The sequence below is a fragment of the Eupeodes corollae genome, chromosome 2 (genome assembly GCF_945859685.1).
Source record: "Eupeodes corollae chromosome 2, idEupCoro1.1, whole genome shotgun sequence".
Lineage (NCBI taxonomy): Eukaryota > Metazoa > Arthropoda > Insecta > Diptera > Syrphidae > Eupeodes > Eupeodes corollae.
The window spans coordinates 24503770-24531387 of record NC_079148.1 but is presented as its reverse complement, the minus strand read 5'-3'; the positions used below and the strand labels follow the sequence as shown (position 1 = coordinate 24531387).

Here is a 27618-nt window from a genome sequence, read left to right as displayed (position 1 = left end):
TTTTACTTCGTTTCCTTTTCTATATTAATAAAGTTATATTTGTATTTAATAATAAAATCGGTTTGGTATTATTATTCTTTTTCGGTTCATCCACTTGTGCAGATTGAAATTAATTTTGTATCCTTCAAGTTGACTGTTATAAAATATTTGTTGTATTATTCTTTTTAAACAAATTAACTAGCACGCATTTTAGCTACAAAAAGTAAAACTATTTACAATGTACACATTAATTAAAATTGCAATCAATAAACTCTTATGATCACATAAAAGCATTCAAAACTATGCATAAACTTGTGGTTTACATTGATCTTTTTATGCATCAGAATTTGAATAGTTTTCTTTTAAAAAACTTCATAAAATCTAACTTTTATTAAATAACCTCAATAGTCATAAAGTTTGCTCTCTTTTGTTAATAAATCACCTTGACATATGTTACCATTCAAATTTAAAACCCACATTTCTTAGAAATTTGATATTCTTTTTTAGAATCTTTTCTTAAAATTTATAACATTTGTAGTGAAATCAGGAAATAATTTATATCCAAAAGTCAAATTTTATCCATTCAAAAATTAACATCAATTAATTTTACTAAAAGTTTGAACAATTCTAAAAACAGATGGGCAATGTAAAGGCGACTTTATGTTTTTAAATCTGAACATGGTTGATTTATGTCTTTGAACACTTTGCCTTTTATCAACTTTGGACACCGTCAGGCTGATTTCCATGAAAGTTAATGGAGGACATTTATTTTTAAGAAAAAAGAAAACCATTCAAAATTAAATAAAATAATTTATCTATTTTTAACAAAATGCAAATATTTGTTATCAAATTTATTATTTTTAACAAAATACAAAAATTTTTATTCAATTCATCCAATTGAATTGGCAATAAGAACTGTCACTTTTAAATATTTTGACATATAATAACAATAAGAATAAAAGTTAAAGCAGAATCTTACTACGGATGGGTTTTTGACATTTATACGAGTCTCGAATGGATTTTATGTGATTTCATTCTCAAATGTTGATACGATTGATATTGCATTCGTATCTCGATAGCAGTGTTCGTTGAGTAATTATGCATTTGATAGAATCTTACTTCTTCGTAAAAATTGTCAATTTTATTAGTTTTAGTTAGTTTTTTTTCTGAAGTTAGTTTTAACTTTTGATTACCAAAATTTTCTTCTATTTTTAAGTTTTATTATTCTGATAGATTTTCTTTCAGTTGTACCAATTTTTTAATACAAAAATCTGGCTACTGTGGATCGTTTTGTTAGCAATTTCTCACTGTACTATATATGGAATACCAAAAAAATGCTTTAATTATAATTTAAATTTAAGTAGTGTTAAAATATAATCAATCATTTGGATATTATCATAGTAAGATTTATTTAATATTTCTAAGATATTTGTATTAAGGTTGATTTTGTTTTTTATAACATTAGAGTAGGGAAGGCGGGATCTGAGATGGTGATAAATTGTGATGATGTTTTGGCAGACACAAGTTGGGGAGGGTCATTTTTGAGGAGATACTTGTGAGTTATTGCGGTATAGCCCAGCCGAAGTCAAACAAAAAAAATAATAATTAAATATAATTAAATATATAAAAAAAGAAAGTTTAAAATTATAATAACTTTATGAATAGGTTATGTAGACAATTGAATGAAAAAAAAATTTGTTTCGCTTCCTGGTGATTGAGAAAGCTTTTTGAAAAATAAACTCTTCGAAGTTCTAGTAGAATTGGACAAACGATTAAAAAGTTCAAAGTAGCTCATATTATATGGAATCTCGATTTATTCGAGAAAATATGCGTCAAGACAAGGTGTAATGGTCATCTTCTGATGAGCCCAACCATTACATCGGGGCGAAACGCATATAAGAACACCTACGCTGGTTTATTTTTACTTTTATTTTCATTTCATGATTTTAAAAATAAAAATTTCATTTTCATGATTTTTTAAAAAGACTAAAAAGTGGTTGACATCTTTGATTTCATTTCAATTGCAGAGGTTATACCTGGAATTATCATTTCTGTGAGGTTTGTAATTCAGATTTAGCATCTCAGTTCTTGCTTTAAACAAAGTACATATTTGATTTGCAGAAAGATTACTATTAAAATAATTGTTTACAAAACAAAGTGTGATTGAATTGCTTATAGACCAATCTGCTTGCAGAGGTTCGAGCCCTATTCAAGAACTTGAGATACAATGAATCATCAACCAATGCAATCATTCATAAAACCTACCTTTCCAATTAGCAAGAGAAGTTGTACTAAGGTTTAGATTAAATCGCAGTTTTTGCCGATAAGCATTTTTCCTTAACATAGGACCGGAAATCTAGATTGCTACAAAATAGAACACCTAATTACTTAAATTGGTTAACCACCTTTTTCACGATCCAATGACCATAATTCTAGCGGGTTTCTCCTTCGACGGGTGCTTTCAAATATCATAATTTTTGATTTTGAGGTGTTTATGTCTATTAATTTGCAACTGTAATGTGGTGGGGTTGTCCGACAAAACAACAAGGTCGTCCGCTTAAAGTAGTACCTTAATAAGTAGATTTCCAAACCTAACACCCCCAGGAAAATCACGGGAGACATCGTCAATGAAAAGGCCGAACATAATCGGGTTTAAGGGGCAACCTTGGGGCACACCGCAATCATTGTAAAGAAGATGGATATGGAACTCCCATTTGACACAGTAGCGCAAGTATTGGTGAGGAGAAGTTTATAGAGTCTTAAAAATTTCGTCGATATACCTTAATTTGATAATTTATAAATAAGTGAATTTCGGTTGATAGTATCAAATGCTGCCCTAAAATCAATGAAAAAGACATAAAGTTTTTGTTTGTTAACGATGAAACGTTTTGCTATATTAAAGAGTGCGAAGATTTGATAGACAGTTGAAAGACAAGAGCGAAAACCAGCTTGGAAAGTGCTTAGCAATTTGTTTTCTTTTACCCACCTCATAAGCTTGCAGTATAGAATTTGGGTAAATATTTTTCTCAAACAAGGAAGAATCGAAATGCCCCTATAGTTTGCTGGTGTGCTTGGATCTCCTTTTTTAAAAATTGGATAAATTTGTGACATTAAAAATGACTGAGGTATTTCTTTTTTTTCAAGAAGCTTATTAAAAAAAACAAGAAGAAGATTTAGGAAAGACATGCATTAGTTTTAATAAAATTCAGCTGGAATTCCATCTAGCCCGGCTGCCTTGTTGTTTTTCATGTTTTTAAGGGTTGCTTGCAATTCATTTATTGTAATAGGGTCGTCTGAGTCTGAAATAGTGATTGAGGTTAAAGCATATTGAAATAGTTGTGAGTTTGTTGACGCGTTAAGAAGTTCCTTCAAATGGTTTGCTAGTAACTCTACATTTATTGTATTTGCTGAAACATTTTTAACGCCACCTAACAATCTCACTTTAGACCAAAATGGTTTTGAGTCTTTACATTTTGATAAACTTACTGCTAAACCAGCCATAAAAGTGTTTTGTTTATTTTTGCATACTTGCTTATACGTTTTATTTGCATCTAGGTAGAGCGATTTAAAGAAATTAGACTTTGTGTTCCTAAAAATTTTAAGCATTGCAAAGGATTTTTTTCTGGGTTTTGTGCATTCCCAGTCGTACCCCTCAGCAGTAAAATTTTGTTTCCTATTGGGTGGCATGGCTAAACTCTTAATAACTTCTATTATTTCGCCAGCCGACTGCTCACAGGACCAGGATACATGGCTTAATAGACTATTTACTTGCGCATCGAGTCTACGCTTGTACACTACTACCTGACTATCAACCCATTTATATTTTCGGACTGGTCCGCTCAGCGTAGAATCGAAGTTTTGAAATTTCATAAATGTCTTTATTGGAAGGTGAGCTGAATAGCTTACGGTTTGTATCTCAAAATCCTCTATAACAGTAAACAAATCGCCTCTAGCCAAACAGTAATCTATCATAGAACAACCCTGACCAGAAATAAATGTTAATTCACCTCTGCTATCTCTTTTAGAAATTCCATTTACAACCATTAAACCGAAGATCTCTACCAACTCCATTAATGACCTGCCACGTCATAGTTATTGCGGCCATTTAGCTGCAATAACTACGCCCTTTTAACATATGTGTACATAACACATACGTTAAAAGGATTGGGGTCATAAAAAAATTAAATAAATTAGATGGCGCAACAGTCCATGAAGAACCAGGGCGTAGTGACTCATTACAACTCTCAAACATTTCTGTGTGCGAGCAATGTTGTCAGAAATGGAAGGGACCTACAGTTTATATGCCAAATCTGAACGGCTAATTCGAGAAAACACTTTTTCATGACAAGAGTTACTCTTGGATTTGTCAATTTCTCGCAAGAACCAGTACCCGTGAAAAAAGTTAGGTGGCACAGGCAGGCATTGAACCCAAGACCCCTTGCATGACAGTCCAATGCCCTTGTTTTTAATTCATTTTTATTAATTTAATATTAAAGAAATAGCCTAATTAACCATAACTTACAACTAACTGGTCCCATACGGTCACTCTAAGTTAAACTTTAAACACTTAATACTAATGCCTTTCGGCCCTTAAATCTATTTTACTTCAATTTAAATTTTATTTATTAGAAATTTTGAAGAAAAAAAAAACTAATATCAAGATTCTTTTTTATTTTTACTTAAAACTACTTACTAACCATCAACCTTCGGGTACAACATAGATCATAATACTGTTTTTTAAATACCATATCTCAAAATACTGTAGTCTAAAATATTGTATGTAAAAAATACTGTATGATCAAAATACCTTATCTCAAAATTCTGTTTATAAAAACTCAGGATTTAGAAATGCTGTAAGTAAGGCTGAACAATATATGTTAATCGTTTTTATTTTTCAGCTTAAAAGCAGAATTTTGAAATACAGGGGCCCTACTATGTAACTCGATTCTACTATGAAATTGCTCGAATTCGAAAGATTGGTACTATTTGAATACTTTCGAACCAACGAGAATCGAATAGTTCTAGTAGTGCCAACTATATTCTTATGAACTTTCGAATAAACGAGGAACTACGCAACTCGAAAGTAGAATTCAAAACAAGGCAAAATCGAAAATAATCACTCTACATAAAATGTGTTTGCGAGCGAAGTTTTTTTTTGTCAACGTGTAAGTAAAATATTGAATATGAGTTCCATCTACCACCCCAATACACAGGGAAGATTTTTTGCCAACAATAGCGTTTGGACTTTCGTTTCTTTTCCTCATTCATTTCAAAATACGTCATCAGCGTGGACATTACTCTTTCGATTCAAGTCAAAACTTCGGCAAGTATTTTTGACATGGTTTGCTTTTTGTCACCACCGATTTCGTTTTAGTAACCTCCTGTTGCCGAAAAAATCAATGCTGCTGATAACTTAATGATAATCGGAACATCATCTTGTCTTTTGCGAGGAGTCATGTCGAATGATATGGTGTTAAGTAAGAACATAAATCCGTCTTTAGAAAGACGATAGCTCTTAACAAAACTAAAACAAAAGTATATATGTTACATTATGAACGCATTCAAATATTCTACTGTATATATTTGCACAAAACTTTTCTCACTCAGCTCCGTTATTTTGATATTATCTCTTATTCCCCTGCGTTCAATTAGCTCGTACCATTCTCCATTTTTTTGCAATTTGAACCAAATTCCAACGGTGTCCAAAATTTGATGTTTTATTTTTGTTTTTAAAAATGTCAAACAACTCGATACTCGTTCGAAAGTAAACATTTTTTTGAAAACAAGTTGGTATAACCAGCATCCGATTCTACTTTCATACGTAGTACGATTTGAAACTAGAATCGGAAATGAGCTTCGAATAGAATCAAAAGTAGAATTGAGTTACATAGTAGGGCCTCAGAATTTTAAAAATACTTTTTTTTTAAGACACGTCATAATAATTTTTCATTAGCATAGTGTTCATAAAGGGTGATTTTTTTGAGGTTAGGATTTTCATGCATTAGTATTTGACAGATCACGCTGGATTTCAGACATGGTGTCAGAGAGAAAGATGCTCAGTATGCTTTGACATTTCATCATGAATAGACTTACTAACGAGCAACGCTTGCAAATCATTGAATTTTATTACCAAAATCAGTGTTCGGTTCGAAATGTGTTTCGCGCTTTACGTCCGATTTATGGTCTGCATAATCGACCAAGTGAGCAAACAATTAATGCGATTGTGACCAAGTTTCGCACTCAGTTTACTTTATTGGACATTAAACCAACCACACGAATGCGTACAGAAGAGAATATTGCGTCTGTTTCTGAGAGTGTTGCTGAAGACCGTGAAATGTCGATTCGTCGCCGTTCGCAGCAATTGGGTTTGTGTTATTCGACCACATGGAAGATTTTACGCAAAGATCTTGGTGTAAAACCGTATAAAATACAGCTCGTGCAAGAACTGAAGCCGAACGATCTGCCACAACGTCGAATTTTCAGTGAATGGGCCCTAGAAAAGTTGGCAGAAAATCCGCTTTTTTATCGACAAATTTTGTTCAGCGATGAGGCTCATTTCTGGTTGAATGGCTACGTAAATAAGCAAAATTGCCGCATTTGGAGTGAAGAGCAACCAGAAGCCGTTCAAGAACTGCCCATGCATCCCGAAAAATGCACTATTTGGTGTGGTTTGTACGCTGGTGGAATCATTGGACCGTACTTTTTCAAAGATGCTGTTGGACGCAACGTTACGGTGAATGGCGATCGCTATCGTTCAATGCTAACAAACTTTTTGTTGCCAAAAATGGAAGAACTGAACTTGGTTGACATGTGGTTTCAACAAGATGGCGCTACATGCCACACAGCTCGCGATTCTATGGCCAATTTGAGGGAAAACTTCGGAGAACAATTCATCTCAAGGAATGGACCGGTAAGTTGGCCTCCAAGATCATGCGATTTGACGCCTTTAAACTATTCTTTGTGGGGCTACGTCAAGTCTAAAGTCTACACAAATAAGCCAGCAACTATTCCAGCTTTGGAAGACAACATTTCCGAAGAAATTCGGGCTATTCCGGCCGAAATGCTCGAAAAAGTTACCCAAAATTGGACTTTCCGAATGGACCACCTAAGACGCAGCCGCGGTCAACATTTAAATGAAATTATCTTCAAAAAGTAAATGTCATGGACCAATATAACGTTTCAAATAAATAATCGATGAGATTTTGCAAATTTTATGCGATTTTTTTTTTTTTAAAGTTCTCAAGCTCTTAAAAAATCACCGTTTATAATTGAATTTTCTCAAAAATATACGAAATCAAAGTGGTTCACTCGGGCGTATACGTACTTTTTGTATTTTATAAGAATTTTACCTCTATTTATTTATTTGTGGAATTTATGTTCTTTGAACGAAATTAATGTTCATGGATTATATTAACTAAAATTTTCCTTTTTAATAAGCTGTGTCAACGTTCATATGAGTAAGTAAATACTGTAAATGAACTTTTGCTAAATATTTGATATCTCACTTGAGATAACAAAAAATTGTTTTGCCTAAAGTGTTGTTATAAACTATACATAAAATTACTATTCATATTATTCCAACTCTTTAAAAGCCAAGTTATCACATGGTAACCAAAACCATATTGCAAAGCAAATAGCATTAGGCTTTTTACTGATAAAAAGGGGTTATAACCCGTCATTACTCACATTTCGTGTTCTATAGGTGCCACATTTTTACTCTCAACGCCATTTTTTCTGTTCTATATTTATGGGGCTATACATATATGTAACATGTTGGCTTTTATTTAATTTTTTTTCCTGTGCCTTCACCACTCCAAATAGATAAAACCCCCTTCGTTCATTTTTGTTTTTCGGTACAATCCCATTTGTTTATACACAAAAACAAAAATTAAGTCATTGTATCTTAATTAGCTTTTTCTTATCACATGAAAGTTAAGTATAAAGTAAACAATTTTGTGAAATTCTTTCTTATGCATATACGAACGAGTAATGTGTTTTACTTACACTTACACCCGCCCGCATAATGAACCACACAGGTTGTATACTTATTAATTTGTTATATTTGTTGGGAATTTAAAAATAGAATAAAGTTGGCGTGTGTATTGTTTTGTATAAAAGAAGAGAGTTTTTGTTATAAAATAAGAATTCAAAAAATGGCGCGCGTGGCACATCCGCTAATACCCTCATGTGAATTAAGTAAAGGTTCAACTCGCACTTTCTTGTTTTAGGTACTTAACCTACGAGTGCGCAAAATATCTAACAACTTAAGAATGCAGCTTCTCAATATAACAATGACACTTCAAAGCATTGTACTTTTTTATAGCTATTTTCCTTTGATTTTGCGATAAAAAAATTATAACTTTCTGAGAAAATCTACAAAAAAAATCTAGGCAGTAACTTGTTGCAAAAAAGTAATTAAATGCAAAGTCATGAGCGCGACCTGACAAGGCTTAAAGCTATTGTAACAAATCCCTCAACATATACTTCAAAACAATAGAAAACGCTTTTTGCTCAAATTAACTATTTAAGGCTGGTCTTAGGTAAAGTCATTTTAAGGGTATATGTGCATGAATTTTACTGCTGGCTATATACTTGTAAGAATGCATTGACGAAGTCATAAACCTGACATATGACATATCATGCAAACACTTGACACTTGTGTTTGATTAATAAATTCAAATACAAAAAAATTATTAAATAAATAATAATAATGATAATAAAATACAAATGGTTTTGGTTTCTCGCTTCGTTAATGACAGCATTCAAAAGTTTTTTTTTTTTGTTTTATACATATATTTTTTGAGAAGAACACACAAAAACAACCGACTGACGCGACACTCATTGGAGACAACTGAAATGATGACGACTGTGTATAATAACTTTTATGACGCTGCTGGTTAAGCCACATTTTTTTCCGTTTTTGAATTTAATTGTTATTTCTTTGATCTTGCAAGTGTTGATTTACACTATGGAACTGACGTTCTAAATGAATTATGGCTTTTGCAGTCACATAAAATCCAAATAGTTAATTAGTGGTTTGTCAATTACTTTTGTTCGATTGTATCCCAAAGAAAAAGTATGTTAGACATTTAATATACAAAATAATGGCGTCATCGATTTCAAATTGATTGATCATGTCTATGGATGCAAATTGTGTCGAACTAACAGCTGTCATATATTTTGACGTAAGGTTGATCTACCATAAAATTTTGCAAATCGATTACCGATGAACAAAAAAAATGATCACTGTTTTTAACATTGCGAACAAAATGTCTCTAACAGAAGCTGTCACTTATATAGAAAAAAGCGCGTATAGAACGCACTCAGACTGACAGCTTGTGATATACAATGATTTTTTCCGCTACCAACTTCTTTACAATTCTGTTCAATATGGTTTAACTAATAACTTATTTTTCTCATAATTCACAGCTTAAAGTTCTATTTTCTCTGTCGTAAATTAATCTATTACCAAGCTTACCAATTTAGCCTTAACCATAATTATATTATTTTGTTAGTACCTAAGTTTTTTTCTATTTCATCTAGTTAAGCCTTTTTTGAAATGTCATAAAAACTGTACTCTCTGGTTTGTCCCCATATCGTCGTCATACACCATTGTGCGAAATAATGTTTGCACACATCACATTCGCGCTGCGCCTTAAGCTAATCATTAAAAAATTGACCCGCATTCAAAAACTGCTGGTTCGTGCCTGAAACTTAATAAACTTTACTCATTTTGTCCGTTAACAAACAAAAAAAAAATGAAGAAAAAAACCGACTCAACAAATAAAAGCCTCATTATGCGACATAAAAAGCAGGTCAACGCGTTTTAAGAGATAATAACACACTAAAACGCAAGACCACAGCAACAACAACAACAATAAATTGTTATGTGACTTTTTGACGCAACATTTTTGTTCTTTAGGCGGAGAAAAATTATTTTACCGACGGTGGCGGCGGGTGGCGCAGCTTGGTTAATAATTTTTCTATTTTGCAAGTTCATAGTTGAGAACTTTCTCACGATTTAAGGCTAAGTATTGTGCCGTCGCAAAATTTGACAAAGTAAAAATCAAATATTTTGTAAACTAAGATCCCATGGCAGGTTAATAAAGGATAAGATGTGAACGCGTTCTTTTATAACATATAATAGAATTTAATAATACGCCGTGTTCGTTTGGGACGACAAAACGTTGTCTTTTATTAGAAGTAAACCGCTTAGCATTAAGTTTTGCATCGAGGTTGAGAAAAATGCAACAATTAAATCCCTAAGCTGAAACCCGATTAGTTTCAATGTTGCTATAAACATTTTATGAACGACATTACTCTTATTTATAGATAGAAACGTCAAAATTATAACATTTTTAAGGTTTCCATGTGCATAACATATTGTTTGGTGATTTTATGCTGTCATGATGAGTTGACATCCCGATGTAGTTTTTGTTGCTAAGTTGATCTTTTAAAATGTTTAAGACAGTAACAGGGTAACAGAATTTAATAAAAATTCTTGTCAATTGTTAGAAACTAGATTTATTTTAAGAAAAGTATTCGAAATATCGGAATTTATATTTTGTTGTATGAAATAGCACACTTTTTTGGTGATTCCGCTACGCTTTATGGATAATTTAATGTTTGGATTGTTTTCGCTCTAATAACGGCACTTTGGCCAACAATGGGCGACTTCCGAGAAAATTAATATTTGGTCATGATGTGAATCAACAGCGTACGTTTATTGAAAAACCTTGCCTAAATAATATATACATAAAAATTACTTTTATAAAACATAAAATCTTAGTACATTGAAAGTTGTGCTGGTGGCGCTGATGATTTCCTCTCAATCTCAACTCTAAAAAAATAAGTTCCATGACAACTGCTCAGATGTCGCATCGGTCGTTCTTCTCAATGAGAATACTATTGTCAAATGTGATATACAATATACAAGAAAAGTGTAATGGCAAACTTTACTTTATTATTTTGACAGATGCCATTTGTCATTAGCAACTTTGATAGCTGCCAAAACCTTACAATTTGAAAAGCCATAATTTTTATCTGGTCACTTTAAATCACAATTTTTTTACTAATTTCACATCTGGAACAAATTTAATTTGTCTTGCTTATTGATTTATTCTTTCTTAAGTTCTGCGTCCGCAAGCAAGCTTGTAACTTCCGGCCCGGTGATGAAACATTTTCATTTTTGTATATACCTAATTTTTTTTAGATATATATATAAAATGCATTGTCACTGTTACTTGGGCTATCGCTGTTTTATCATCCACATCATTGTACTTGCTCAGCAGCAGTACACACAACACAGATCGAGTGCAATTATTTCTTGATTATTAACTAACGTACGTTTATTTACCTGATGTTGTATATTTACAAGTAAATTCATGTTAGGTTGATGGTTAGATCGGTGGGTGATGTTTCATGCCTCACTGGGATTTCCGCCCATATCAAAGCCTAACAATAAGTCGCATCGTTGTTAGTGTTTTATTTTTGTATTATTGGTGAAGGGCGTACATAGCGAGAATAATGAATCCTACTAACGTGGTCTGCACTTGCATTGGAAACTACATTTAGGTATGTTTCAACTTCATCATATTTTTTGTGTAATAGTTTATTACTATTTAAAGAGAAGACCTTGTATTTCCGGATATTGAAGTATGTTACCAAATAATATTTAAAAAAATTATTTTTATCTAATCAAAATTGTAATTGTAGTCACCCTGTCTTGTCAAGCAAAAAAACTAAACTGTATTACCCTCAAGTAAAAATAATTTCAAATGTTGACCATGTGTCAAAATCAAGATATTCCCCTTTTTGCGTTCCATTGGGGAGAAAAGATTGATTTATTTTGTATTTCAATTTAAATTTTGAAGACCTAAACTTTTCCAGAGATTTACTTCTTCTTGCGGCAACACTAAAACATTATTTGTATGCTATCTTTAGTCTTCTGAGGTGCATCAATCTTGAGAACATTTGACACCTTCACAATGGCATAAAAAATCAATTTTAAATCTTGTTTCATTTGCAATAAAAAATCAATTTCTTCATTGAAATCTGGATTTTCCAATGGAAAACCTCATTAGCGAAAATATATTATGACTTTTTTGTAATGATTGATAGATATAAAAATCATAACATTCATAACTAATTGTTTTCTTTTTATTTTCATAAATTTTCAGGTGGGATTGAAAAATGTGTCTCTTGAAGACAGTTGGTACTGGGCAGATAATGCGGCAACCAATTCATCTGAAAGTGACAATGAAAAACGTCCGCCTCAAGCTGAACGACTCAAAAAGCTTCAAAAACAAAATAAAGCTTTGAATGAGAAAATTCTACGACTCGAAGAAGAAAACAATCAATTGAATGTTAATCTAGAAGAACTAGATACCGAACATCAGTTAGCAATTCAGAATGTTCTAGAATTGAAATCTGACATTCAACAAAAGTACACCGCTCTTAACAATGATTATGAGTCTTTGAAGAAAGAACATGCCAACAAATTTCTTAACACTGAAAATGAAATTGAAGAATTACGTAAAAAATATGATAATCTTCAAGTTTCCTATACGAAATATGTCGAAGAAAATGTTGTACTTAAAGATAAAGTTGAAAAATTGAATTGTGAACTTGCCAACAATTCTGTGGAACATGCAAATTTAAATGATCTACTAAGCAAGAAAGACACAATCATCGCAGAGTTGAAAGATGAAGTTAACCGAAAGTCCGAATCCGAAAAGGAAGAGAAAACTCTTCTCGAAGATAAAATTGACGAGTTGGCAAAGGAACTCGAGCTTCTTCGAAATAGTCAGTTAACACCTGAGAAAAAGCTGAGCGAAAGTTCATCGGGCAAACAGAGTGTTGACGATGATTTCATTGTGGTGCCTGTGCTGGAAACAGATACCCAAGCTGCTGCAATACCCAAAAAGGAGGAGTTTGAGGAAAAAATCGACCAACTGAATAACCAAATAGCTGAGCTTGTTGCCGAAAATTCTATGTACCAATCAAAGATTCAGGATCTAGAAATGGAGAAAGGACTGTCAGTTTCACAGCTCGAGATGTCGATCGAAGAACTGAAAGTTAAACTTGGCAGAAGCGAACGAGAGGTAGGTGGTCTTCAGGACCGGTTCAATGCGCTTGATGCGGAGAAACAAAAATTAGAAGGCACCTTTGGTGAGCAAAAATCTCTTGCCGAACGTCTTCTCAAGGAAAACCAATTTCTTAAGTTGGAAATGGAAACTATCAATGAAAATATGACCAAATGTGAAGCGAACGCTTCCGATGTAGAATCCAAACTCATGATGGAGAATGTTGATCTTCAGAAAAAACTAATTGATATGGAATCAAGCCTTAATCAAACTTCAACAAGCTCCGGAAACTCTGGGGATTTGAGTCAGCACATAAGAAAGCTTTTATCAACTTACACAAAGATTGAACTTTCCGAAGTAGGCCAGGATAATCTTGAGTCGGCATTTAAGCAAATTAGAGATAAGATTTGGCAAATTGAAGTTCTTGAAAAGAACCTCTCACAAATGTCTGAGGAAATTTTGGATCTACAAGAAAACAAACTGGCCTGGGATCATGAAAAGAAGACTCTGGAAGCTGATATTGGCCAATACATCATTCAGTGTGATGAGTTGATGAAGAACAATGAAATATTGCTAAATGAGTTGGAGAATTATAAGCGAAATAAGCTAGAGACGATATCAGAGAATAATGAGGAAAATCTTCTTTTACTCGAGAATCAATTGGACGAATGTCGAAGCTTAAATACCACTCTCGAAGAGGAGTATCGTGAGCTAAACGATAAAATATCAGAGCTCGAGAATGAGAAACAGGAGCTTGTGAATCAATTGAACACCGTTCAAGACATCAATTCTACCATGGTGACTGAACAGAAAATCCTCAAACAGCAGTTGGAGGCCTTAGAAACCGAGAAGTCGAATCTCTTATTCGAATTCAATGAGATGAAATCAGGTGATAGGGAAAATGAAGTGGGTCAGCAATTGACCGAAAATAAGGAACATTGTGCGAATCTGGAAAAACAAATTGAACGTCTTAATGCAGATCTTTCGGATGCAGTTCAAGCATTGCAAACGCAAAAGTTGAGTCTTCTAGAAGCAAAAAAAGAAATTGAACAACTAGAGCAACAGCACCGCCAAAAGGACATAACTCTTTCCAAAATGGATGCCAGGATTCAAGAACTCTCCGAGGAAGATCACAAAGGATCATCGGCATTGGAATCTTTGAAGATTGACAATGAACACCTTCAAAAGAAAATAGGCTTGCTTAGCGAAGAAAAAGCATCACATTTAGAAAAACTAGCAAAACTTGAGAGCGATTTGCTGGCAAACGCTGATTTACAAAAAACCATTGAATCCTTGAACTTTGAAAAGAACGAAATCATAAAAACTCTACAATCCAAACATTCGGAAAATATGCAATACTATATGGAAATTCAGCGGTTAAGTCAATTGCTTCAATCTGCTGAGCAAGAAAAGACACAACTTTCTACAAAAACTTGCGAGCAATGTGAAAAGCTTACAGCTAAAATTACTAGCGATGCTCAGGAAACGGAAAAACTCCAAGATCAAATTACTTTCCTTCGTGAGAAGTCGGACATTTTAACTAGTAATCTATTGACAGAGCAAACGAATCAAAAATTACTGCAGCAAGAAAAAGCTGAACTGGCTGAATCGAATGCAAACTTGCGCAAAGATTTGGAACGTTTGCGAGAGCATTTAGTTGAGTTGGAAGAATCACATACTCAAGAGACAATTGAAATGCAAAGTGTGATTGATGAAACAAAGGCCCAAATGAGCATACTCCAAGGAGAAGTTTCTAAGTCTAGCAATGCTTACACATCAGCCAGGTGAGTTTCTAGGACTATTAATTAATACGATTTTTTAACAAAAACTTTCCACCAAAAGTATGTTCAGGTTAAGAGATCTCAAAAAATTCCTTCTCTTTTGCATGTTGGTAAGAAGCCAGACTGTCTCTAGGCAAATTTGATTAGGATTGATAAAAACTTCAACATTTAAGAATTTATTAGATTGCAGTCTTACAACAATTCGAAAAGAAAAAAATGATAACGAAATTGATAAAATATTAAGACTTTTACTTTCATTGTTTCCTTTCCATATCAGATCTTATAAGACATTATTTTCTTTGTTCTTCTTTATCAAAATAACATTGAACTTTGTTATTTATTTCTGAAATATTAATGAGGCTAACGTTTTTTTTATGATTTAATAATAAATAAAATAATAATCAGTCAAGCTCAAGGTTTGGTGATTTTGTCTACGAGCTTAATTATAGAAGTGTTGCTATTTGAATTGGAGCGGATGCAGCAAGGTTGCTTTATCTTTCAGCTTCTCAACAACATTTTAAAAAGTTTAAGCTGTATGAGCTTTTAACCAATAACTAGAAATAGCAATATCTTTATTTTAAAGCAAAAGCATGGTGAGGAAGGCACTTGATCTAGTAACTTTCATCTCCCAACAATTCAAGTGCTCAATTTATGGCAGATGATATACAATTTTACGCACAAACAAAAGGCAACGGATACAAAATTCTTCACAAAAAAAAACACCTTAGGTTTTGGAAATAAGAATTAAGTTTTCAAAACAATTCCAAAGATTCTTTTTCAAATTTTACTTAATTTTTATCTATCAGTGAGTGGCATTACAATTTGACTGCCTTAGACTAACATACGAATTGTACGACAAAGGACCAGAGTCTTGAGTCTTCAAATCCAGTCAGAATTTGCTTTTAAGAAATAATGTCCAATTCTTGAGATTTTAATTCGACACATTTAAGTCTTACAAAATTTAATAAAGAACAAATTCTATCTCCTGGGTTTTAAATTCTTCAATAGTTCCTTCTATGACCTTTAAGCTACATAAATGTATGTTAAAATGTTATTTTATGTATTTTACCAGGAGTGTGTCCAATTTGCTTATCTTTTTCCTTTCTATTATTCTGTGTAGCTAGTTAAAATATGTCACAAACTGCTTCGACATAAACCTCATTTTTAAAGGGGGCAAAACAAATTGCTTTAGACATGGTAATTAAAATTCGATATTTTTTAGCCAGCTTTTCACTGCTGCTATATCAACGTTGCTGCGTTTCGTTTCGAACTTTTATCACTTTGCCCTGACTAATTACCGAAACAGATACAACAGCAATGACACAAAAAAAAAAAAACGTCCACAAATTCTTATCTTTTCAGAGCATTTGTCACGAGCGCTTTTTTGCACCATATAGTATAGGTAACTTACCAATAGCAAGTTACCTTCGAATATAGTCTCATTTCATCGCCTCTCATACGCTATTATTTAAAATTTAATGGCTAAATAATTTTATTTTTCTCCTCATCCTACTCCCTCTCGATAGCATTCGTGCCAATCAGCATGCCGAAACCTTGCAAGCGCAATATGCACTCGTTACACAACAACGTGATGAATTAGTTGCCAAGCTGAGCTTGGCCGAGGATCGTGAGTCGAAAAATCAAGCTGCATTGGTGAATTTGCAGTGTGCATTGGAGCAATTCCAAAATGGTAAGTTATTCAATTTCGAATAATGTTTTTAATTTTCAGTTTTTTATTATTTTTTGTTTCTAGATAAGGATAATGAAATTAAAATAGCTACTCAAAAGATTCGTCGTGATCTTGAATCGGAACAAGAAAAGCAAAAGAAACTTGAAGCCGATATTGCTGCTTTAAATCAACAATTAGCCGATGCCAATCAAGGCTTACGAGCTGCTTCGAGACTTTCTGATCAATTAGAAAGCTCTCAAATGGCTATTGCCAAATTAAATGAAGAAGGTTAGTATTTGATGTATACAGTTTAAATTTGGTATCAAACAAATCAACATTTGGAAGTATCTAACAAAAACAACATTCACGCAAAAGTTTGTGCAAATTTCAGTGGGATTTGAGCAATTATAAATAATTTATAGATTTTTTTTTCGGCACAAACTTATCCAAAAAATTGCTAACAAAATATATGCATGGCCCTCATACTATGGTTCTTAGAGGTAAATATCAGCTGGTAATTCTGGGATTTTAAAAATTTGCAATCACTCGGAATTTCAGTTGGTATGCACTTTTTAGAATCCAAAATTTACACACATAAACCACAAGTTCATTTTTATATATGAATAATATACATAATATTTAAATAAAATATATCAATAAAAAAAAATAAATATTTTAGTATTGATTGTGCACAAACTAATAAATTTATTAAGGACATTGGACTATTTTACATACATAATATATTAATTAATTTATTTATGCTTTTTTTTCTCACCACTTTATGTTTAAAAAAAGAGTGAAATTATTTATTTTAATTTTGTACATATTTGTATTAATTTTTTCGATAACTGCACGCTTTTTTTTGAGTTTCCTTAGAAAATCTTTTCCTATGAAATCACTTAAAAGTTTTCCTTTTTTTAAATTTCAAAGCAAAACTCTGAACTCCCAAACATTAGCCTGTTTGTTTTTAGCGAATATCAACTACCAATTAATAAATAGAAAAGTTTAACCGGCTTGACAATGTTCAAGACAGGAAAATGAATTATAATTAATTTTTTGAAAAGCAGAATTTAATATTTATCACTTGTAATAGAAAAAAAATGAATTCGCAAGTTGATTAAAAAAGCATTTTAAAAGTGGACTAAACTCAAGTTAATCCTACTCTAATCTGACTAATTTGCTTTATAATTAAGTTAAAGAAGTACTCGGAAGTTTAAATTTATTTTCTTTCATCAATAAATTGTTTGTGGATTTTAATACTTTTGAAAAAATCTAATGGTATGAAAATATTCAATGATTTGTATTTTATGTTCAGTCCCTGGCCATATTATTAGACGCAAAAGTATTTAATTATTTATGCAAAATCTTAATTTCCAGTAAAATCAGGTTTTCGAATATTGTAATGCATTTAAATTTTTTCGAGAGAAAATCATACAAAATTCTTAAAAGTGTTACATACAACCCACCGTCATTTCAAAACTACTCTCTTCATTGAGATGGTTCAGACGGTTCTGAGTTCTAATTTATGTCACCTAAGTGTTTCTTACAACCATTTTCAATTTAAAGAATGATTTCAAAAAATTCCCATGTAAAAGTATTTTCAATACTTTTTGATTTTTGTGATTTGCACATTTTCAGAAGTTGTGGAGCTACAACTGGAACTTGAATCATCATCGATAAGATTCAATAGGGATAAAATTGAATTGTTTGATTCTTCGCTTTCATCGCTTTCAAATAAAAATTGCAAATTATAAAAGTTTTTAATAGAGAAAAGAAATACAAATTAAAATGAATACTTCGATCAACCACAGCAGCTTCCATTTTGGGTATTTGTTTATATTTTTTTTGCTTCGAAATGTCACTTTTGAAAGAACGAATTTGACACTGCTACCAAACTTTAAATAATAAAAAATATGATGATCCAATGCTGTTTTATTATCATGATCTGATCCGGATCAGATCACGGTGATAATAAAACGCGGCTAATATGGCCAGGGACTGTAAATCTATTCATCACTTAAGCTACGAGTAGAAGGCATACAAAAGCCGCAAACGTTTGCTGTTCTGACGTTATTTTAACGTCATTATTTGCGAATGTCGACAGATATCATCTGACAGTCTCCATACGCACGCAAATGGTTTGCGGCTTTTTGGATATCTCCAAAACACCTTCCCATATTTTTTGCGACAGATTATGACCTGAAATTGTCGCCCGTAACCAAGAAACAAAACAAAGAATTGATCTTTCGACATTCTCATAAAACCGTGGTATAATTCTGGTACAATCTCACGCAGTTCCAGTAACTAATTCGCGTAGAATTCTCTCTGGCCATACAAAAGCCAGACCTTTGTCCACACACTGCGCACACGTAATTACTCCAAACAGATTTTTGGCGACTTTCATGTTCTTCAATCAAATCCAATGCTAAAACAGCAATAGCAGCCCACTCTCTTTTCGACATTTTGTATTAATGTAAGCTCCTTATTAATTAAATGCATGTACGTTTTAAACTTCGTGAACAATCACAAGCCTTAAGCAAAGGACATTATAAAACAATCTTTTATATTACCGCAAAGCTGCATATGATCACAAACAGGTCATGTGCGAATTTTTCCACATATCTAGTGAACACGTCACAGATTGGTCGCAAAGTTTGCTCACTATTTGCTTACACTTAATGCACAAGCAAATCAACGCAAAACAAATTTACGACTTTTGGGATAGGTTCCGCACATCGTCTTTTATGTGAGTTTGCTTACAATGATTTACGTGAACCAATGGTCGCATTCACAAAGCTAGTGGCTACGTAGTCAAAATTCAACTAGCTTTGTGAATGCAAAACTACACTACAAAGCTAGTCAATCTGAAACTGTCATATTATTGACAAATGCAAATATATAAAATGAGAAACATTTTTGCCTTGATAACTTTAACTTATCTTTTGTGTTTTTAAATTCAATGAAATCAAATTTAATACACAATTTGAATGATTTATATTTGTATTTAAATATTGAACAATTTATTTCATTTTGAATTCGTGTTACTTTACCGAGCAGCTGATTGTGAAACGCCAAAACCATTCTCCACTAACTATGTAGCCGAATTTTTTACACTACGTCGGAGGGGAAATTTCAACTACTTTTGTAGTTAGATTTAGCCAATCAGGATCCTTTGACTACGTAGCCACTAGCTTTGTGAATGCGACCAATTGCTCTGCTTTTTAAACTTTTTACGTGACGTCAGAACCACGGCTTTTTATATGCCGTCTGCTCGTAGCTTTAGAGCCTTACTGAAACTATTTTCAATTGCACTAAAATTCATACTTAAACTTATGAACAGATTTTAAGTTCCGTTGTATGTACATATATATTTGAAAAAAAGTCATTCTTTCTTCTTTCAATAAAATACCGAGTCTCCAAACTTTAAGTCATCACGGATTACTACTTAAATTTTACTAAAATTTCATGTACATATTATAATTTCCAATCAACTTCATTCATGATTTAACCTCTAAATGTAAACATAAATTCACAGACCTAAAATAAGATTCAACTGTGTTTCATTTTATTGAAAATTGTACAAAATGCATTTTTGTATCAAAGTAAAACTTTTAATATTTTTTGTACAATATTTTCCTCTTCTTATTTTATAAATTTGTGTTTTTATTTTGATTTAATTTTTATATTTTTTTAATAATCTTTGATTTACTTGTGTTTCGTCGTCCAAAATCGTTGTTTTGTTGATTTTTATTTTTGATTTTTTCAAATGACGAGTAACAAGGCAATCTCAATTTGTAACTGTGACATTTTTTATTTTATCTAGTCACGTTACAAGGTGGGATTACCTCATACTCGTTACGTTCTTCAAATTATTTTTTTTTTTATTTTAAGTTTTTAATATAATAATAACTTTGCTTTAATCTATTGTGTCGTTTGTTATTCTTAATTTAATTTATATGTGTTTTTTTACAAAATTAAAACTTAAAGCATGTTGAATAATAATAAAAATAATAATGATAATAATTAACAAATATGATAAAATATGTGCATCGAACTAACAAGGGACAAAACTAAATTATTCGGTTGCCCAGGTGAGTATTACATTAGGTACTGGTGTATATATTTTCAAACCCAACCAGTACCTATGTTATACTTTTCCTAGGCGACACGAGAATGCTGCATGAACGAGAGAATGGAAATATCTTAAATGACAAAATTAAGAAACATCGCGAAACTAAAGTTTTATAAATATTGCATTTTTTATTAAATAAAATTTAATATTTTTTTGCATGATGAAATTTTCTAATATAATGTTTTTGCTTTTTAAACAATATAGTCCGCAAATTGATGGATAAAAACACATCACTTAGTGAAGAGCTGAGCAAAAGTGAATCTAGTCAAACGGATAAGATCGATAAAAATCTTATTAAGAGCCTTGTAATTGGATATGTGGTTAGTGGCAATATCAACGACAAAAATCAAGTGCTACGCATGATAACTTCTGTGTTGGACTTTAATCAAAACGAAACCGATAAAGTTGGACTTAATAAGCAGCAGTCAACTTGGTTTGGATCGATTATACCACCAATTCCAGGTAATACAAAATATTCATAAATGGTTATCTCTTAAGCATGATATATTGTTTTCATAAACTGGGTTTGTTTTAAGGGTTTCCTTACTACTAACCTTTGTAACAATCAAATAATTGGTGTTAAGAACTTAAACTGCCTTGTTAATCTTTTTTTGTAAATATTTTTGTTTGTTTGTTAGGCACTCAAACAAAAGACAATCTTGTCCAAGCTTTTGTACATTTCCTTGAACAAGAATCACAACCAAGATCTAAGTCGAATAATGTGCCCAATCTATTGAACATTACAACCCAAAGTACAACATCTAACAACAATTCGAGTGGAGCTTCTGCCACATCAGCAACTAGTTCCAGTAGAAAATCATCAAATTGTGATCCTATGGTAAGACCATCGACAGCAGGTACAGTTCAGCCAATCCTATTGAATACAACAGTCCTAGATGATTTTACTCCATCGAGAAATTCCAGTTCAATACTTAAGGATATCCTAAGTGATTCCTGATATAATATTTAATTCCAATAATAATAATAATAATATGTAAACGTAAAATTATTTTTTAAATAAAATATAAAATTTTTATTAAGCTCTGTGAATGTGAGAATAAAATGTATCAAATGTTTTTATAATTGATTTTAAATAAAAAAATATATAAATATTATTAAATATAATAATAATTGTAATTAAGTAAATAAGTTGTTTGTTATTTTGTTTTGTATATGATAATTAATACTTTTTCTCATAATAATAATGCAAATATACATAGTTTCAGTTGATTTTGAATTAAATTACCCCTAAACATCAAAATCTAAGTTGAAATGATCCCAAGTTTGTATTTCTTCGAAAAGTTTCCTCCCAGGACTCTCTGTAGGGCTGCATTGGCAATGACCAATTAATTGATAATCAGGTGCAATATATCCACTCTCGACACCCCTTAAGCAAAATAAGTAACAAAAATTAGTGACAATTGATAACAAAAGGAAGTAATTAATTTACTTTTGTATAATTTTTTTACAAGCTGCTAGACTCGTCGCTGAAGGAAGCTCTCGCATAAAGCATCCAACAAATGAAATACCCACAGAAATGTTATTGTATCCTTTTGCGTGTGCACCAACAACACCCCATCCTTTTTAAATAATAAATAATAAAATTTATATGAGTTTCCAATACTTTGGGATAGTTTAAAGATAGATAGTCTATTTTCTTATTTCCTTAGGCGTAGGTACTCTCAAAAAATAGATTCGATTAATTTGTTATCAGGTTTTTTTTATCAAAACTATGGACTTTACAATATTTAACATAATTTATTGAAGTAACAGAAATAACTTCTTATCAATTTTAATGACGTCAAAATGTATAATTATAATTTCCTTACCTCTTCCCTCATAAATATTGCCATCGTTTCCAATCAAAAAATTATAAGCTATATCATTCCATCGACAAGATTCAATATGAAAAGACTGTATAAATTAACAAAAAAAAAAAGAAAGAGAAAAATATGATAAACAATCCGAACACAAACAAACTCCATGATATGAGTGATACCATCATTCAAAGTGAAGGTTTTATTTGTACATACTTGAATGTTTCTTATAAGAAAAATATTATCTGGCATAGATGTGGCCATTTCGGTGGCGGAATGTGCTGAAAGAAGAAGACAAGTTGAGTTAAAAAAATAATAATAATGAGAGATAAATATTTCAATTCTTACAAATTATAACCAATTCAGCTGGTTTAGAGAGTGTCTGGTAGGGTTCCATGGGCTTCTGTGCAAGCCATCTGCGTCGTTCGACTATATGCAAAACATGTTGGGCTAACTTGCGTTCTGTTAAGTATTTCATTAAAAAAGAAAGCCCTGGCTATGCTTCATTTTATCTTACTAATGTTACTGTCTAGAAAAGCATCATCTCTACAAGATTCCTCCTCCTGAGCCGATCTCTCATTTTCTTTCTTTCCCTGGTGTACAACTTTAGATTCATTGGTAGTAGAAGGAAGCGATGTAGGAAGATTTGAATGAAAATTCTTTGAACTGCTATTGAATATTTTCTCTATATAACCTTGGCTAGGATTAGTTATGTGAATAGGGCCTGTGATGTAAGTAACATTGCCGATATGAACTTGGCTCGAGTTCTCTATATGCACATTGCCAACAGTTTGTATGCTACTATCTTTATTGAATATATGTTGAAGAACTTCTGATTGGATGGGAACATTCGATGTATTGCTAGAGCTAGTTAGACTCATTTTTCGTGAACCTATTTGTGGGAGTTTCTTATTAGGCATTAAAATACTAACATTTTTACTAACCTTCTGGATCTTCTAGATTCAAAGAACCAAGATCATAATCACTGTCAACTACAGACGAGGAAACGGCAGTACTTTCGGAGAGAATTGATTCTTCGTCATCATCGTCGTCGTCGTTGAAACTTGATGTATTAATCCATTGGCTCACCAATTCTGATTTAGTTTGTTTTTGATCTATTTGTTTGTTTTCTACAAACTTATCATCACTTGTGTTATTATTCTCTTGTGTCAGTACTTTCATCATGGTTATTTTGATTTTTGGAACACAAAGTTATACAAAGAGCGAGGTGTTTTTTATCAGAAATAAATTACGAACAAAATAAAGAAATTGTTTTGAAAAATATCATTGAAATCAAAAACACTCTAGTATATATAGAGTGTTTTTGATTGAAATGTTCTACTCAGCCATCCTACCATACTACTGAAACTGAACAACTGATAAGAATGACGTTTAATGATTTGACAGTTAAGTGAATGTGTTCAGAGTTATGTTTGATTTTTTTAAAAATAATTTGTCAACATTAAATTTTTTTGTTTTCATTGCTTTGCTTTAAATTTGTCTAGAAAGACTAGGCGCGCACATGCAACTTTTTCGAAACCAAATAGTTTGATCGTTAGTTGCCCAAACATCGCGCACATAAGCAACTCCAAAAGCAATCAACGAAATAAACCAATACACAGGAAACATTTATTCACTTTTTATATCTCATAAACACGAAACGAAATTGTTCCAAATCTGTCCTATTCTTTCGCTTATAAAAGAAAAGAGCAGATATATTGTTGGAATTCAAAATCATATTTTTTTTAATACCATAAGTCAATACAAATTTCTGGAAATGGATTTTTACAAATTGGCACAACACAAAATACCCCCAACAAAATTGTGGCTGCGATTTTCCTTTTTTTGGTTTCCTTTTGCTGCCATTTTTGATGGATGTTAACTTTTTTCAATGGAAATAAAACATCTTTTAATTCTACTTTACTTATTTATTTTTAGTAAAACAAAAATAATAGATCTTCAGTAACTAACTTTATGCTTATACCTTCTCATACCTAACATTCTAAATGACATTCTTATTATAACTAATCATAAAATGAACTTATTCCTTTATTTATTCCTTTTAACTTAATACGTTCAGATTGAGGTCTCGTGGTTAACGTAAATAATTTAGGCCTACTAAATCACTTATTTCATCAATTTAACCGCCAGCACTGCCAAAGTCCATTAGAATGGTCGATAATACCGCGTCCATTTGGTCCCATCGCTCCCACACTATTCGCCGCATCCAAATACAAATAAGCTTTGTATTTCTTCATTAATGCAATTACCTCAGGCAATCGGACAATCAAACCCTCCATACTGAAAACACCTTGGACAATAATCAACATTTTTTCCCATGGTTTGCCTGTTTTTGGCTCACCATTAATTGTACATTGTCACAGAACACTGTTCAAATCTTTCATGTTTTTGTTTTCTGAATACTTTTGTTGTGGCTCCTGACAATCGAATGCCAAGTATAATCGATGCATGATTCTTTTCCCAAGTAGTTGTACTTCAGTTCAGACATCGTGTTTCTGTTCCAGTGAACTCGAATGGCCAACCGTAGTCCTTGATTATGATATCCTCTGCCCCAGGGACACTGAAAAATCGGTGGATTCCAGCAATCTCGAGCTCTCCGATAGATATAGCGTAATAAGAAGCTCTCGAAGGCATCGTAAAGCGTACCATAACCCTGAAAACAAAATTAATTTCAGACTCAGTCAGTTCGTGGATTTCAAATCGATTTAAATCGTCATCTTACCTCTCGATTATTTTCTTTCGCTACTTTTCGGTCGCACATCAATTGATTGCTGTAGCCCAATATCATGAGCTGGTGAAATCCAAGATATGTTTGGATGAAGATTTGCTCCGATTAGGAATTAGGATCATCATAGAATCCAATCTTCCTGATACTGCTGCTCCTGTGGCTGCTTTTCCGTTGCAGTGTTGTTTATGTTACTTTTTATTGTATAAATTTGCATTTGCAGTCTGGTTAATATCATTCGGATTCGACGGCGACAGCGTTGTTTTACTCTTAACATTCCCATTTGTGAGAGGCAAAATTCCATTTGAAATAGTTGTGCCGTTTGATGAGGATTACGCTTTAAACGATGACGCACTTTGATATGATTGAAGTACATAATAATCTGAAAATAAAAAAAATTTAAAATATGTTTTTTTTTGAGTTACAAATAATAATAACCACCTCCTTTCAGTACATAAATACATTTGACGTTTAAAAAGTAGCAAATTGAATTATGAAAACAAACTTACGAGAAGGATATATTATTCTGCGCGTCTGGAAGTATCCTACTAACCTCGTCACACTTTAAAGAATCATTCGACTGATATGCACTCATACAAACATACGAAAGAAACTATTTAGTTGCATGTGCGCGCAGTTACGTGTATCATAGTAGAATACAAACATTTTGTATGGGTTTAAGCAACTAAAAAATTTTCACAATCAATGTATGAAAGAGAAAACTAGTAAAATTGAGATTTAAGGTGGTACCCTTCCTTCAGAATTTTTTGTGAAAGAAAACATTGACTAAATTTTTTTCTCTGTTGCACTTAAAGAAAATTATTCAACGATTTAGTTGAATGTGCGCGCAGTTACCTTTAATTCCTTGTGACACAAACTAAGGAATTGGTTTGGGGTGATCGTTTAGTTTGTGTCAAAACACAAACTAAAAAGTTGCTCGAATTAGCGACCGAATAGTTTCTGCATGTGCGCGGACTCTCGTATAAGTCTATAGTGCTCAGTTTAGAAACCAAACAGTTTCGAAACTAAAAGTTGCATGTGCGCGCCTAGCCTTAACTGAGATATAAAAGATTGTGCCAGAATAATAAATTATTTGGGGCGACTTTCCATTAACGCAGCACGAATTTCCTTCAGATTTTTTTTTACCGTGCTGCGGTAATGGAAAGTTGAGCCAATTATTTTATTAGTAAAACAAACGCATATTCTTGGTTTCTTTCGAACTTTTTCGTTCCTAATTCATAACACAAGTAACATTGGAGAGATCGGTTTGTACAATTAATTAATAAAGTTGTAAATACTAAAATTAAGAACAAAAACTTTTATCTTGTTTTGACTTTGCCGTTCGTCAGTAAAATTTGAAGATGTCACAAATTTACCAAGTGGAGACGAAAATTTTAATTTGACAAATTTAAATCTGAACATAATAAGTATTAAAAATAAGACTCTATGTTTTGAAATGCTTAATGATAATAAATAAATACAAAAACAAATACAAATACAAATACAAAATGCTATAATATACAGTTGTGTTCATAAAAATAGCAGCGCTATCAAAATAAAACAAAACAGGCCTTCAATGTCAACGTTATAATACATTTCATTAAACTTCTGATAACAAACTAAAATATTTTATTCATAATAACAGAAAATAAGTATTATCGATTTTTTACCGTTAGCTATGTCACAGTAAAAACTGTTTTTTAAATATATGGCTGTTCATAAAAATAGCAGTGCACACAAAGAACTAGATTTATTACGTAAGAAGTAAGAAAAATTGTAATAAGTTACATGAAAGTGTACAAATAATGAAAGCTTACAATTATTTCTTTGTTGCATAACCATTGTTTTTTATGATGCTCCGCATCTACGTCGCATCGAGTCCACTAAAACCTGACACCTTTCGACAGTATTGCGTTCCACGAATCACGCATTGATTGCCACAATTATTTCGAATTTTAGGGTTTTGCTTTATGAACTAAGTTCTAAACATCCTCCCACAAATTTGCTATGGATTAAAGTCGGGGGATTGAGCGGGTCACTCCATTACGGATAACTTCTTCGGCGCAAACCATGGTTTTGCCTTTTTTGACGTATTATTTGGGTCATAGTCTTGTTGGTATACCCAAACCAACGGCATTTCCTCCTCAGCATAGGGTAGCATAACCTCCTCGAGAATGTTTACATACCCGGTTGCATCCCGCATAGCCCCCATGAGATAAATAGATCCGACCCCGTAATATGAAAAGCAAGCTCATTTCATAATTTTTCCTCCACCATGCTTCACTGTGTTTATAGTGTACCGTAGATAGTATGCTGTATTTTAGGGTCTTATCACATATTCTCGAAGACTCTTGGACCCAAAAAGGACGACTTTGCTTTCATCGCTTCACAGAACATTCCTCCATTTCT

The 27618-nt window shown here is 32.3% G+C and overlaps 2 protein-coding genes across 2 annotated transcripts in view; one reads left to right on the top strand and one right to left on the bottom strand.

Moving 5' to 3' along the window:
* The window catches only part of LOC129948445 (flagellar attachment zone protein 1), an 85512-nt gene extending 63783 nt beyond the window's left edge, over nucleotides 1-21729 (top strand). The window contains exons 3-7 of the mRNA XM_056059453.1: nucleotides 12159-14848; nucleotides 16372-16535; nucleotides 16599-16802; nucleotides 20851-21108; nucleotides 21285-21729. Of these exons, the coding sequence (XP_055915428.1) occupies nucleotides 12159-14848; nucleotides 16372-16535; nucleotides 16599-16802; nucleotides 20851-21108; nucleotides 21285-21604 (3636 nt within the window). The 3' untranslated portion in view covers nucleotides 21605-21729. The remainder of the gene's footprint in view (nucleotides 1-12158; nucleotides 14849-16371; nucleotides 16536-16598; nucleotides 16803-20850; nucleotides 21109-21284) is intronic.
* Nucleotides 21653-23751, bottom strand: LOC129948446 (peptidoglycan-recognition protein LE). Its single transcript, XM_056059454.1, has 7 exons — nucleotides 23408-23751; nucleotides 22981-23355; nucleotides 22812-22925; nucleotides 22680-22744; nucleotides 22476-22560; nucleotides 22097-22226; nucleotides 21653-22033 (listed from the first exon to the last, which is right to left on the bottom strand). Exons 1-7 carry the CDS (start codon nucleotides 23646-23648, stop codon nucleotides 21895-21897), a joined length of 1149 nt encoding a protein of 382 aa, XP_055915429.1. The 5' UTR covers nucleotides 23649-23751; the 3' UTR covers nucleotides 21653-21894.
* Between the last annotated feature and the right edge of the window lie 3867 nt (nucleotides 23752-27618).

What these genes read in the sequence shown, in the direction of transcription:
- LOC129948446 (XM_056059454.1), bottom strand. Translation starts at nt 23,648, where the DNA reads ATGATGAAAGTACTGACACAAGAGAATAATAACACAAGTGATGATAAG. An exon ending in TTTTCTAGACAGTAACATTA is followed by an intron (nt 22,926 to 22,980) that starts GTAAGATAAAAT and finishes AATACTTAACAG; the next exon opens with AACGCAAGTTAGCCCAACAT. An exon ending in CAATATTTATGAGGGAAGAG is followed by an intron (nt 22,227 to 22,475) that starts GTAAGGAAATTA and finishes TTATTTAAAAAG; the next exon opens with GATGGGGTGTTGTTGGTGCA.